We start from the raw sequence: 15,295 nt of genomic DNA, 5'->3' as shown, positions 1-15,295 counted from the left end.
ACTTTGTTTAACCCTCAAAAATCATTTCATTTACATTTCTACTCATCACTCTAAAAAAACAAAAAAAAAAACAGTAACAGAATGCATACTAAGGTGAAATTGTTTGAGAACATCACATTCATTTGTCCAAATGAAATGAAAGTGTTGAGCTTGAGAATGGGCTGTAAATATTTTCAATTTTTCAGAGCACAAAAGTAAAAGGAGATTTGTGAGACGCTTTCTGTGTGTGCTTTTTTAAAAAAAAAATTCAGCTTTGCCTTTGTGGGTTTCCTGTCAGAGGAAACTGTTTCCAAAGAGATCTATGTACATCTCAACCTCGTACAAAAACAGAAAAATTGTAAACATGTCTGAATTAAGAAACACTGACTACCTGTATTTTTATTTACCTGAATTATTTGTCACACTTATCAGAGTGACTAGACCTTTTAATATACGTGTAACTGTGCAGATAAGACCCCTGTGCAGTTGAGATAACTTCTTCATTTGTCTGTAGTCCCCACTCAAATAGTCAATAACAGAATGGATTAAATGCAATGAAACTTTTGTTGAAATGGTTGTATGCTTTCACCACAAAGTCTAATTTAAATGATGAATGTTGATCCCTGTTGTACTAACCAAATAGCAAAGACTTTTAAACAAAATTACAACAAGACTATTGTAAATGTATTTTTCTATCAGGTACCATAAAAAGCCAGTGATCTTTTGACAGCTGCCAGAAATTAAAGTTTAATTTGTCGCTTTATCTCTAACTGCTTAGTCATCACTCAGCTCATATTATTTCCAGTTAATCTGACCGGGGTTTTTTTGTGTTTGGTTAACTTACTGTCTCTGTGCCTCATACAGTCATCCACTTCTTTCAGGTACACAGTCATTGGCAAACAACAAACTAATTAACAAATGAACAAAGACTAATACAGGACTACATAAGACTATAGAGTGCAGAGGTGCAAAATATGTTGAAATGAACATGGTAATAAATGATGTAACTCGGTAACAGATGGGTTAATTTAGATCAGGAGATAGTTTTCATTATACACTCGGATCTGTTGACACATCTATCATAAAGGCTGATGTTTACCAGAGTAAAATATCATTGTAGATTGAGTCTTTTGTCACTTATTTCAGAAAAAAAACACATTTTAAAACCAACCCTGTTTCATTTGTTTCTGTTTTCATCATGGATTGACTCTTTTACACAAGTTTTATTGAAACTGTCTCATAAGCTTTTGTATTGCATGATTTGGGAACCTAAACTTGGACAAAAAGAACAGAATTGGGAGCCTGGTCAACATGGCTATATTCTCAGGGAGTTGTCAGGCTCCTAGCTGGCCCTTAGGAGGATTTATGCAATCCAGCAGAGTCAGTTGCAGCTTTTGCCATCAGGCCATCATTTGAGGGGGAGGAAGGGCCAAGGGCAATTCATACAATTTATGTAAAAAATAAAGCTCATGTCGCTTTTTTTGCACTAATATTGTGCTAGTACACACCTGTATTGCACTTTTGAATATTTCTACTAGAAATTGCCATGTTGCGAGTTTTGATTTTACTGTACTTTTAAATCGTTTCATGTGTATTGTGCTCGACTTCTAAGTCTGCTCTATCTAAGTATGTTTTACTGTTGATGATATCCCTACATATTGTGTCATTTTGTCTGATCCTGCTGAAAAACAAATTTCCCCTTGGGCTAATAAAACAAATCTTAATCTAAGTGTAAATCCTTGTTCCTTTCCCCCCCCCCCCTATATTTTACCTATTCTGCACCCTCTGTTGACTCTTTTAAGTCCCGTCTCAAGACATACTTTTATATTTTAGCATTTGAGTCCCCTGGTCCTGAATAGACCATTTATTTCAGGTTCCTTTGTTGCTTTCTTTATTTTAGTTGCTTTCTTTATATATTCTTTCTTTTTATTTGTATATATATATATATATATATATATTTCTCTCTTGTGGACGTTGTGATCTGAAGTTGTTTTTTCTTTTTTAATGTATTGTACAGCACTTTGGTCAGCTGTAGCTGTTTTTAAATGTGCTTTATAAATAAATTTGACTTGACTTGACTTGACTATTCCTATTCGGTTTGATTCTTAATTATCAAACTGTCTATTTTAACTTGATTTAATTGTGCTATCTGATTGCATAACATAACGACAACACTCTGAAATGAGCATACGTTATGAACGGTAGCTGTTGTTCTAGCTCGGACTTTTATTTTGAAACCGGATGTATCGTTGTTTTGGTAACTACTGCGGAAGGAGCTGTCATTGCTCTGGTCTCTTAGCTGATCTGTCGTTTCACATCAAAAACCCCATCTAAGTTTAAGCGACAAATGTAACCGCTATGAAAGCCATTATGGGATTCACACTAAGACGCTTTCTTGGTGTTAAACCGTCGAGAGCGCTGCCGTTGTTGCCTTTTTTGTTGACATTGTTGTTCGTGAAGAGCCGAGGAGAGAGCAATGCGATGGACAACGTCGCAACTGAGAGGCTGGCTGAGGAGAGCCACCGACAGGACAGTGCCAATCTGCTCATATTCATAATGCTCTTAACGCTCACTATTTTGACTATATGGTTGTTCAAACACAGGCGGTTTCGGTTCCTCCACGAAACCGGACTCGCTATGATCTATGGTAAGAGATTGTTAGCTCACCTCCCTGTCAATCACTTACCTCAACTTAGCCGTCAATGCTAAGGCTTGCTATGAGGCCGTTAGCGCCACAAACTCCCAAACCAGTGAGCCAATTTGACAGATTATTACAAGGTTTAGGAGACATCCTGTGAAATGCTTACATATTGTAAGTTTGATGATTACATTGGCTTATAAAGTAGGCTATTATATGCAGAGTTAGTATTAATTAACTGTGTTTGAGTTGTGGGATTGCCATTTTACTGTCTCTGTATTTTAAGAAGGTGGTCCTCTGTCAGCTTTTAAATGGACAGTAGTAAAATATTGGAAAAATCAAAAATATGTCGTGGTCTTCAACAAATCAGACACCCACACCTCAGTCATTTCCAGTATCCAGAGAGAAGCTGCCTGATTAATGTGCTAATTAAAGTATATGGCACACCCAGGTAATTAAAAAAAAGATGCCTTAAATAGAACCAAGAAGAATCAAACCATGATGGTGTTTATGCTTTTTTTCTTATCCCTGTAAAAGCACTTTGTAAAGGTTTTTATTTACTACGTATCTAACTGCTTTGCCTTCCCTCCCTCCCTCCCTCTCTCTCCTCTCCCCCTCTCTCCTAAAGGCCTATTGGTGGGTGTGATCCTGCGCTTTGGGGTCCATGTGCCTCAGAGCACAAGTGACGTGGTCCTCAGTTGTGCCGTCAACGCCAGTCCCGCTACATTGCTGGTCAATGTCAGCGGGCGGTTCTACGAGTACACTCTGAAGGGGGAAGTCAGCCGGGGCAAAGGTCACCAAGTGCAGGACGATGAGATGCTGAGAAAGGCAAGAGGATGAGCAGATGGAAGACTGAATGGAGGGTGCAAATGGTTGTTTTTGGTGTCTCACTGAACATATGAGTCCAAACTGCAAAAAAAAAAAAAAAAACGGTCTTACATGTATAAATTAAAACAGGTTTTAATTAAAACACCAACTTGAAATAATGCAGTTGACTTTTTGAACTGTGCAAACTGTGCCAAACATCTAAACACAATCTCTGTCTATGAAAATGTAAAAAATGTAAGCATGTTAATAATATTAACACATTTATTTATGTACACAGACTGAAAAAAATGGGAAACTCGCTACTTCAAAAAAAAAAAAAGGAGTAGGGAGGGGTTCACGAGTAACTAAAGGGACATTTCAAAGTATGTTAGAAAATACTGGAGAGTTTTGTTTTTAGCAACATTTATAATGAACTACTGTCTTCTTTTTTTTTTTTTTAATAATTAACTGTCTGCAGGTGACCTTTGACCCAGAAGTGTTTTTCAACATTTTGCTTCCTCCTATCATCTTCCACGCCGGGTACAGTCTGAAAAGGGTAAGAGGGCCAAAAGGAACAATAGTGCACTAATAATGTCAATAAATAATTAACATGTTTAACAGATTAGATCTTGAATAATGTATTCTTTCTTAATAGGCATTGCTTTTCTCCACACTATAAAGATGATTGTACATGTGAAGTTTCACATGTAGGTTGGCAAATATTTTGAGTTATTTGTAAATGATACCAGTTTTTGTTTGATGATATATTATATACTTGGTCTGTATACTTGTCTGTCACAGAGACATTTCTTCAGGAACATCGGCTCCATCCTGGCTTATGCATTTATAGGAACAGTTATATCCTGCTTTGTTATTGGGTAAGTCATTTGGTTGTTGTTGAAATTGCCTAATAAGATGTACTTATATATCAGTAAAAGACTTAGCTGAATTTCATCCTACCAGTTAAATGGACAGACAATATCAGGGTCTCTCTTGACATGTACAAATCCCTTTATTCCTCCAGGCTGATCATGTATGGCTTTGTATCCTTCATGAAAGTTGTGGGCCAGCTTGGTGGAGATTTCTTCTTCACCGACTGCCTCTTCTTTGGAGCCATTGTATCAGCAACAGACCCAGGTTGGTGGTGTCCTAAAACATCGACCCAGATCCATTGTCAAACTTCTTTAATAAAGCAGCTTGGCTCCTTATCTTTCCTGTTATTGGATACTCTGTCTGTTTGAGGGATCCGCCCTGCTCTAATTGTTTTGGTCTTTCACGTCACAGTGTTTTTGTTTCTTTGTCTTTCAGTGACAGTGCTGGCTATCTTTAATGAGCTAAAAGTAGACGTGGACCTGTATGCTTTACTCTTTGGAGAAAGTGTCTTGAATGATGCTGTGGCCATCGTCCTCTCGTCGTAAGTATACATTTTAAGCACTGGAGACTTGTACACACAGCCATGTAGCAACACTACAGTATGTACATTTCTGGAGTTATCGTTTGTGTTTGTCCAGTCCATACTAGCTGTGATTAGATAATTCCTTCTGGGGAACAAAGATCCACAGCCCCCCTTAATGTGCAAAAATGTTTCCTAAGTTTAAGTGGCAGTAAGCAACATGAACACGTGTGGAAAAATACCTTCCATCTCTACCTCTGCTGCCTCTGCTAAGCCACGCCGACCACCGAACATGCACACTAACCGTTGTCCCTGCAGTGTATGTTCTATGCAGACAGTTATATCGGGCTCATAGGACCGAAACACTGACAGCCGATGAATATACATCCCTAAAAAGTTAAAAAGTAGCTCCTGTTGTATTCCCATCACCACTGTGGGGAGGAGAGAGAGAGAGAGAGCTGCTGACACAAATCACATAGAAGCTGGAAGATGCAAGTTTGTACAGAATCTCTGTGATTGGCTTGTTACGAGCAAAGCTATATCTGATGTGTTGCTTGATTCATTTTAAAGAACTAAATACCGCCTACATACACAGATCAGACACAAATATTGAAATGGAGATTTCAATTCAATACTGTTAGTGACATTTAATGATAGAAAATAGAAATGTGACAAAATTCTAAGGAAATATAGTTACATGTTGCAGCTTTAAGTTTAAGCTCACTGAGGCTCTTGAAGTAGTTTTTGCAAAGTTCAGCCTGTTGTTTTACTTAACTCAGTTTCCCTGAGGTAAAGCAACTGAGAGAAGAAAAATTGTGCTGGAAAAGAAAAGGACATTTGCTTGTTTTGTAGCTCTCTTGATCTTGAGCCTCATACTAGCTTTAGTTCTACTTAAAAAAGCGGAGACTGTGGATTTCAATCAGACAGAAATATTTTCATTACCAGTATGGATATGATTTATCACTTAAAGTGACAAATAACTCCTGAAATGCTCATATTGTCATGTTAGTATTAAAAATCTAAACCAACCCTTCAGTCCTGAGTTCTGTCAGTAATCTGTACCGAGTTGCATCAGCTAGGCGTAAATTCAAACGTAACCTAGTTTGAACCTAAGTTCTACCTTAGGACGGAGTTTATGCACTACTTACATTGTTGGTGTTGCACCAGCTGAGATAGTTACAATGTAGGCGTAAGCTATTACTTAAATCTTACACCTAGATCCTAGTAGGTGTAAAGTCCTCTGTAAAATACGGTTGTCACGGTGATGGTTTCAAAAGGTGGCTGTTTAGCGTCGGTCGTGTGTTCTCAGCGATAGTTCCCTCAGAAATGTACGATGACTTTGATTTATAATCCCGCTGTCATTTTCAATGAGCAACGATAATTCCATCCGTCCGTCAACAGAGTTCCGTTGAAATGACCTTCTGCTTGAGTTATCACCGCTCGATGTCACTGTTGTTATTTTACACTCGCTGTAGATTACGGATGAAGCTGTTGTGATCACCCTTTCATGATGCTTTGTCATATTTAAAATACATTTTCGTCGCTGTTTTTGGATAAACAGGAGTTAACAGAAGTTCTATACAGCCGTTTGTCTGTTCAGACACAGTTAGGCCCGAGCAGCAGCGCAGTTATGAACGCTGCATGACAAAAATGCTTTTGACTGATCGGCTGCAGGAAGTGAAAACTTCATATTGGTGACAATATTTTGTTTAGTTTGGACACTAAGCTCTGCTAGTTAAGATGAACCTTACGTCTCTGTGGATGCAACCAAACAATGACACAACTTAAGTTCGAACCTAACTTCTACGTAGGGTTTAGGGTGTGCACCTTAACTGAAGACAGAACTTACACTTAGCTGGTGCAACAGGCCCCTTGTGTTGTCTGTAATGAGTGTAACTGTGCTACAATTAGCTTTCTGTGTTGTCACTTTGTCGTACTAACATCGGTCCCTGTCATTTCACTGCTTGCCTTCCTTCACCCATCTGTGTCATTCATCGCCTACCTGTACGTATGTATGCATGTAGTGTTCTCCTCCGCTTAGAGAAGGAGGGTAGTCGGGGGGCTCGAGCTGTGCTCTCCCAAGGACATGATGGCCCAGTCTGGCCTGACGGGGCGCAGGAATGGCTGGAAGAAAACCAAACATTTACTCCCCGGTGGGTGGGTTGGTGGGTGATTTGCGTGGCTGTGCTGGCTGGTAGAGTTATAAAAGTTAGAACCTGAATTTGTCAATATGAAGCATACCTTGTTCTTCTAATGTAGCTGTAATCGTCCACCATTAGGATGCCCTCCCCTACATCTTGTTGCAACTGCAGACATTTCGGGCCAACTCCTTAATTTTCTGTTTTCCCTGTTTGCTCTATAGACCCTGCAAATGACCAGAAAATTCTACTTTTATCAGATTTGTTCCCAATCTATGTGTTGTGCTTTGTTGGTGTTGTTTGGTAATTTGGGCATTACTCTCATAAGGGGAGCACCTCAACTGAATTTTTTGACTAATTAGTTCTCCCATGCGTCTACTAAAATATGGCTGAGAGCGAGCCAAGTTTTATTAAAACAAAACATACTAAACCTTAGCTTCCTCCCTTTTTATGAAGGTAAAAAAACCCAACACCATTGCATGTTGGTGACATCTTTGCAGCTTCTTTAATTCCTTTAAATTATACAAAATCAGATCAACTACAGGGTAGTAATCTTTGCCATAACTGGATTGAGGATGCTGCAGATTTGATTTGATGGATTCTGCTTAAAAGTCGTTCTGTTTGTGTCTTTATGTAGCATGTTTGTCAAATTTGACCAGTTTCCCCTTTTCCCGAAAATTTTCCCAAATGCTTATTTCCTTTTTCCGTGTAAGTCGTTTCATTTTTGTGTTCTCTTTCTGTAATCCAGCTCCATTGTGGCTTACCAGCCTACCGGAGACAACAGCCACAGCTTTGAGGCCATGGCCTTGTTGAAATCCTTCGGCATCTTCCTGGGTGTCTTTAGTGGATCCTTTGCTCTCGGCGTAGCCACTGGATTCATGACTGCTCTTATATCCTTTCATTGTTATTCTCGTGCTCTCGACAAAAACAGAATTAAAACTACAAGGTTTAAACTTTTACCTTTTGACTTATAACAGCTGATCACACTTTATGTTTGCCGCTTCATCTGTGGTTCTACTGAGTCCATTCTTGTATGTATAGGTTTCTGTTGTGATGTATGAGGGCTGCAGCTGGACAGGCGCCATGTCTTGTTTTGCTCCTTGACTACAGTTTTCATCACGTGACCAAGTTCACAAAGCTGAGGGACTTCCCTTTGCTGGAGACGGCTCTCTTTTTCCTCATGTCCTGGAGCACCTTTCTATTGGCTGAGGCATGCGGGTTCACAGGTACAGCTGCACACTGCTCATGCATGCAATCAACTTTTTTGTTAGGCCAAGGCGTTGATGAAAATATAAAATGATGTTTAATGTTAGCAGTGAATGCTTTGTTGTTTCTGTGGTCAGTAGATTTGATCTAGTGTTGAAGACAGTTTTTTTTCAAATTTGACTATAGATTCCGTCTAACTTTGCAGATGTTTTTTGATGATATGGTAGTATTCAAGCATGGATGAATCATTCACATTAGGCAATAGAAACACGCCCTCAGGCAGGCTACTTTATGTTCCTGGACACAGCTACTCTGAACTTATTAATAGATTGTCATGAATCTACTTAAGGGTACAGCCCGACTGATTAATCGTCCTGCCGATAATATCGGCCAATATTGTAATAACAGGTGACTATCATTATCGTCTAACTTGATCACATATGAGCTGGTATTACTGGATTTATTCACCAGTCGAAGACCATTTCATTTGAGTATCGTTGTATTACACTAGAAGTTGTCTTTCTGGCTGTCACCAGCAGTGTGCTATATGAGTTACTACAAGCATTACCACTGTCCAGAGTGTCAAGCCGTGTTGGATTTACATGCGCTGTCACATTCAAGTTGAGTGAACATCTTGTCTTCATTCTATAACTATTTATTTCGGTGTATCAGATTTTTTTTAAATCCCCAATATCGATGTCGGTATCGGTCCCAAAAATGCCATATCGTGCGGGCCCTACTTAAAGGCTTTATATGTGAGATCAAGAGCTTTTTTCCCTGTCTTTTGTTTTTCAAAAGTCCTCTGACTCCCTTCAGTAAAATGTGATTCAGTGTGTTTTGATGTTAAACCGGGATCTGTGTCTTTTATTTAGGCGTGGTGGCTGTGTTGTTCTGTGGGATCACTCAGGCTCACTACACATTCAACAATCTCTCTCCTGACTCTCAGGACAGGACCAAACAGGTGACATTCAATCACATACTCTGCTACTAATGATCCTAATGTTTAATTACTGTATGGTATCAACTTTGTATCAACTTTGTTGTGCTCTTTAAAAATGTATCCATATTGCAAAGACTAATACTGCTTCTACTTAAACGAAAAGAAGAAGACCACAGGAGGAAAAGATTAGAGATCAAAACAGCGGAAATGGCTGGAATAAAAATACTCAGAAGAGAGGATGTTTGAATCGTCATTGTGATTCTTCAGAAATAGGGGAAACTTTACACAGAAGCAGAGAGTGGGCTGCTGCAGCAGGTTATAGATGTAGATTTATGTGGTCTGGTTACTGTTTGCTCTAGTTAACAGAAGCATCCAGGCTTAAAATAACAGCATCTTCACTTTTGAGGCAGCGCCTTTTAGTTAAGTGATGTAATCTCACCACAGTTTTCACTCAGAAGGATTTGCACGAAGGAAGCAAACATTTGTGAGTTGTGGTGCACAAATGTTTTGGTCCCATGATTCAGACTTTTTGGTGTAAAGACATTATTGTGACGTTAAAAGAACAATCCAAACCAGCATTTCAGAAGTGAAAAATAAAACCTAAAAACCTTATTTTTTACACTACTACAAGGAAGTCTGTCTTTTATCTTTGATTGGTGATACGTCTCTATGAATGAGTGAATGTATGCATAGTGACACCACGATGAACAGACTCATCCTTCAACCCAGAGGAAAGTGAACGCAGCGTCAATTTGTCCATTTCGATGCAGCTTCTTTTTAAGTATGTTGTTTCTCTCTTTCCAACAGTTGTTTGAGCTGCTGAACTTCCTGGCAGAGAACTTCATCTTCTCCTACATGGGTCTGACTCTTTTCTCCTTCCAGTCTCATGTCTTTAACCCTTTGTTCATCATTGGAGCCTTTGTATCCTTTACTCTGCCCAGTGTTCATGCATCACACATACAAATCAAAGCCTTCCTAAGGGAACAGGAATATTGTGTTCTTTGGATTTTTTTTACATGCATAATATACTCATCTTTGTATGTGATACATCATGATGCTAGCACTATGTACTGCTGCAAACACTTATTATGAAGTATATTCATGAGTTATATGGCTTTCTAGATTTTTTTGTTTATCAAGTTCTTCAATGAGTCCAAAAAAAAAAAAAAAAAAATCAACTTTGATTTAGAAACTTATGTCCAAACAAGATTCTACACCAGCTTCTTCTGTGTTGTTGTTCCATGTGTTGTGTCCTTAACTTCCTGCGTCGTGTAGTTGGCCGTGTTTATTGGCAGGGCGGCAAACATCTACCCTTTGTCCTTCCTGCTCAACCTGGGTCGCAAGAACAAGATCGGCTCAAAATTTCAGCACGTCATGATGTTTGCAGGTGAGCGAGATAACGTCCCTCTCAGGGCTCTCATCACTTTGTAAGCAGTGAAGAGTTCTTAAAGTATCCCAGGCTTTAGACTGAAACTACCTTCTCAGTGACCAGTGACAAAAGTCTTTATTTACACACGAACACAGTTGGTTATATTGCGCAAGCCGGCCTTCCTGGCAGCTGCAGCTGTGTGTCAACTTTATTTTGAAGCATTATTTTGATCATTTGGCACACTATTGCTGGGATACTTGTTCGTGTTTTTGATTTCTGTTCATATGCTGTAAACACTTCCCATTTTGACATGAATTGTGGGAAAGCTGAGTAAGCGGAACTTGCTCAGTAAAACGGGCCTCAGGCTTTATCACAACCAACTGAATCAGTGGAACAGAGCTCCTTAAGCCCGTAATAAAAAAAAAAAAGGCTTTATAATATGTTGCCAAGACAGAATGCTTCCAGTTTTTCACTGTCCTGATCGGACATGTTTCTTTGTTTAACCCAGGGTTATTTTCTCTCTCTCTCGTTTGTGGTGCAAAACATTTCAACTTTTCTCTAAAAACAAATCTTAAATTACACAATTTAATGTTGAAATACTGATGACTATTGTTCCATGTCAGAACATCCCTTTGATAATCAGCAGATTTTTCTTGAGTACTGGATGTTTAAGCAATGCAAAAGGTCTCTATCTTTATGTCTAACAAACTTTCTCTTGTCTGTCTCCTCCAGGTCTGCGTGGGGCCATGACCTTTGCTCTTTCTATCCGAGACACAGCGACTTATGCCCGCCAAATGATGTTTTCAACCACCCTGCTGATTGTCTTCTTCACTGTCTGGATTTGCGGAGGTGGCACCACGCCCATGCTGTCCTTCATGAGCATACCGTAAGGCGGGGCATTAGTCATTTTTTTTTTTATTTGTTTCATCCTCTGTTCAATGTTTTTCTGTCAGAGTCACTGTTTCTACCTTTCCTCTCTCAGGGTGGGCGTAGACTCTGATCAAGACAACACAGTAAGTTTTAACGACAGGTCGAAATCTTTAGCTTTGGACATGTCTTTGGCTTCTAAGAATATTCGAGAAATGAAACAAACTAATGAATAAAATGTTGTGCTCTAAAGAGTTCCACTGTGTTGGACGGCTCACAGCGGAGGAACACCAAACATGAGAGCGCTTGGCCGTTCAGGATCTGGTATAACTTTGACCACAAGTATCCTTTGATTGAGCAAGTACTCGAGAGGATCTGAGGAAAGAGTGGGTGCTGGATTCAACTCATGACACCAGAGGGTGCTCTTTCCAAACTGTAAGAAATATACAAAGCAGTGTTTCTGTGCTAGAGATCGAGACTTTTCCAAAGATTTGACAGTTCCAGTCTAAAATCTGGCCGTATCAGAGTCAGCATAAATGCATTTTGTTCTTCAAAAATCCAACTATCCAACTGCGGTAACTGTTAAATCTTTGACCTGAGATTGTTCTCCAGCTACCTAAAGCCTCTCCTGACCCACAGCGGCCCCCCTCTCACTGCCACTATGCCGGCCTGTTGTGGACCGCTGGCTCGATGCCTCACCAGCCCTCAGGCTTATGAGGTTAGGACACTTCACAACAGTTACAATAGCTCCACTCAGACCCCGTCTGTGGCTTATTGACCTTCTTAAATACTCATTTACTACTTATTACCCCCTTTGTTCATACCTTTTTATTTATTTTGATACGTATGTTATCTTTATCAATTGATTTTAAAGTGTATTTATGTCATGTTTCTTGTCCTTTTTTATTATTTGAGATATCATTGTTGTGATTGATAGTGCAAACCTACCTACCTTCTCATAAAACTGTTAAACTACTTTAAAGATGGATAAGAATGGACTTTTTCCAGTGTTAGTAGATTGTATTAGGAGTCTGATCAGATCCTACATTTGTGTGTTGAATCGAGGAGATGGAAAACCCTCCTGCGTACCCACTTGAGTTTATTTGAAGTAGAAATGTCTCTTCTCTGTTTATGTCTGGAATCATAATCCCTCTTCCCGTTCAACTCGCCAGAACGAAGGTCAGCTTCACGACGACGACTCTGACTTCATCTTGAACGACGCGAACGTGAGCTCCATGTACGCCGACGTCACCGTCACCACGGACGCCTCAGGGTCGCGTACCACCAACCACAAGCACTCCTACACCACCAGCAGCGGGGGCAACCCGTTCGACGAGGGACTGGATCAGGAGCTCTCTCTGGCCGAAAACGAAGTGGCGATCAGAGGAACCCGTCTCGTCCTGCCTATGGATGACCCGGTGGAGCCCCCTACCACCGTCACCCTGCCGCCGCCTCCCTCCCCGCCACGCTCTGACCCTCGCAGGCACAGACTGTAAGAAGGCTTGCACTGTCAGGAAAAAAAGAAGCACCTGTCCCAGTACCTAAGCGCATCCTTGTTGATGGGACAACCTCAGAGCTTTTGAGGCGGTCTTGATTTAACTCATAATTTTGTTGGTTAACTATGTTGAATGTGAATGCACTTCATGAACAGTAGGTACTTTCAATTGATCACACCATTTTTTTTAATGGTTTCGCAAACTCAGTAATGTGGTTGTAGTATTTGCTTACAACTTTGAAGTACTGTTGAAATATGCCAGTGCTGTTATCTATACTCTCTTTCAGTCCTTAAGTCTCTCTTTAGGGCTGTCGGGGTTGATCCCTTAACTTCATATGCAGTTCTTCTGTCCGTAGTGAAGGAGCTCCTAACGTGAGCGCCGCTATTCGTCTAGCTTCAAATGGTCTTCAGAAAACTAACATTCAAAGTTCACTTCGCTCGGGTACTATTCTTAGAATCACACAGTGTTGTTGAAGAGCGTTTTACAGTACAGGTACATAACTAATCTAACTCAGCCACACATTTTCTGAGAGGGTTTTTGTTGTTGTGACTGACCAAGGTGAGAGCATCCACACATGAATATTGACATTGTGAAGACAGCTGTGAAAGGAGTTTTTAAAAAAGGCAGATACTTTAAGGTACACCAAAAAAAAAACAAAAGAGAAAAGAAAGCTTCCACAACAGAATCCAGGAGCATCTTCATTTTGTTCAAACATTGCCTCGTCTCTTCTTGATCGGTCTTTTCACTGTAAAATATTTTTTTTTTATTTGTGTTATGGTTTATTTTGTTTATTTATTATTTATTTATTATTTGTTGAATGGCATTAATGGAATCCTTGCCCTGTTAAAAAAAAAATGTGGGACAGCTCTGTGGCTCATGTTGCACTTTGTTTCCCCGCCTAACAAGGTACAGTGGGGCAGTCCGGGAGAGGTACATGTAATAGTCAAGGAGTTAGTCTTTTTTTAAAACAAAGGGCATGTTTAAATATTCCCTTTCTGCGTTGTAGCAACCTCTCTTACTTTCTGTTTTCAAACCAGAGCTTCCCTCTGTGTATTTTAAAATGTGTGCATGTGTCTGATGTTGGAATGCAACATTGTTATTAGGGCTAAGGTTTCATTCTGGGTTTCTCATCTGGTTTAATCTTTCTTATTAAAAAAAAAACCTGACTGCCGTGTATTTGTGATGTTGCATCATCAAAGATGACCGAGGGCTGGCTGAACTGTTGGAATTAAAGTGCCTATTCTGATGTTGAATTACTAAGTGTAGATTTGTACATATTTTGGTTTGCTAATGTGCAGTATGATGATCTCTTGATTTTTATACGACACTTAACTCTTTGACTGCTGTTATATACTGTACTTTAGTGTAATTGGACATTAAGGGGACTTTGCCTGAAGAGAAACTCTTTGTTTATTTTATTCAAAATCCCCCAAAAAGTGCAAACTAAAACATTGTACTTTCATTTACAGAAAGTCAAAAGTACTGCTTCTATATGTCAGATATAATCACTCTGTGAACATTGTACTTGGAAAATGTATATTTTATCAAAAGTATTTGTGGTATTTTAAAAAGAAACAATTCGGGGCTGAATTTGGATGCAACAACACGTGGTTACCGTTTTTAAGACTTTTATTTGCTAGTGAGAACAAGGGAAAGATACTGCAACAAGAGGACACAGTTTACTGATGCAACATTCAGTCTTACTTTCCTCCTTGTTCATCAACCAAGCTCGACTCTGCTCCCAGCTCAGTGAGATTGTTTTATTTTATTTAAACAGACTGATTCTTTTCTTTGCCTTTTTTTCTTTATTTTGCTGAGCAGATCTGTTTTTTTTACATGACTGAGGTAGAAATGAATTTATTTTCAATCACATTTTAAACAGAAGCATCTTTGTTTTAATAATGCAGAACAGCATACGTTGTCTTTTTGATTTGATGTAAAGCAGTACTATGTGAAGGATGGACTTAAACAAACTTGCTTTCATTTTTTTTCATAAAGGTTCCCCTTTGATTTTCTTTTGTTGTGTAAACGTACCTTAACAGTAAACAAATGTTTATATTGGAATCCTGAAGAAAGTACAATATCAACTCTGTGATAAACTGGATGAAGACAGAGCTGGACATGTTTGTACAAGTTTGTTTCTACAATTTGTAGAAGCTGTTTATGGGTCTGTATGTGACTGGTTTTTTTTTTTAAATGTGAGAATTAAAGGTGAGAAGGAAAGTATCTCAGCTTCAATAGATTTTTCCCTGTAAAGTTCCAATGTTATTAATGCTGTCTCCTCTGTCAAAGCTCTTGCAGTGTACTAGAAAAAAATTAAAACAATTCCTTAGCAATCACATGTCTTTGCTGTCTTATTGATATAGTACCATTTTGTTCAATGAGTTTTTAAAACCAAGAAACATTATTTTACTTTCCATGTATTCAATTATTCATGGATCTGATATTTTTACTTTTGTTAT

The 15,295-nt window shown here is 39.1% G+C and overlaps 1 protein-coding gene across 1 annotated transcript; it reads left to right on the top strand.

Moving 5' to 3' along the window:
* The first annotated feature begins 2,243 nt into the window (after positions 1-2,243).
* LOC132988089 (sodium/hydrogen exchanger 6-like) lies at positions 2,244-15,172 on the top strand. Its single transcript, XM_061055225.1, has 16 exons — positions 2,244-2,626; positions 3,246-3,445; positions 3,903-3,980; positions 4,226-4,302; positions 4,449-4,561; positions 4,733-4,838; positions 7,704-7,845; positions 8,076-8,181; positions 9,034-9,122; positions 9,909-10,022; positions 10,377-10,488; positions 11,203-11,356; positions 11,453-11,483; positions 11,591-11,679; positions 11,950-12,055; positions 12,510-15,172. Exons 1-16 carry the CDS (start codon positions 2,338-2,340, stop codon positions 12,831-12,833), a joined length of 2,130 nt encoding a protein of 709 aa, XP_060911208.1. The 5' UTR covers positions 2,244-2,337; the 3' UTR covers positions 12,834-15,172.
* The last annotated feature ends 123 nt before the right edge of the window (positions 15,173-15,295 follow it).

Source organism: Labrus mixtus, chromosome 14 (genome assembly GCF_963584025.1).
Source record: "Labrus mixtus chromosome 14, fLabMix1.1, whole genome shotgun sequence".
NCBI lineage: Eukaryota > Metazoa > Chordata > Actinopteri > Labriformes > Labridae > Labrus > Labrus mixtus.
The sequence above is the reverse complement of the archived record's forward strand: the minus strand, read 5'-3'. Positions and strand labels throughout refer to the sequence as shown.

Excerpts from the sequence above, each read along its gene's own strand:
- LOC132988089 (XM_061055225.1), top strand. The coding sequence starts at position 2,338 with ATGAAAGCCATTATGGGATTCACACTAAGACGCTTTCTTGGTGTTAAA. Across the intron at positions 3,446-3,902 it reads ACGATGAGATGCTGAGAAAG|GTGACCTTTGACCCAGAAGT; the intron begins GCAAGAGGATGA and ends AACTGTCTGCAG. Across the intron at positions 7,846-8,075 it reads CTGGATTCATGACTGCTCTT|GTGACCAAGTTCACAAAGCT; the intron begins ATATCCTTTCAT and ends AGTTTTCATCAC.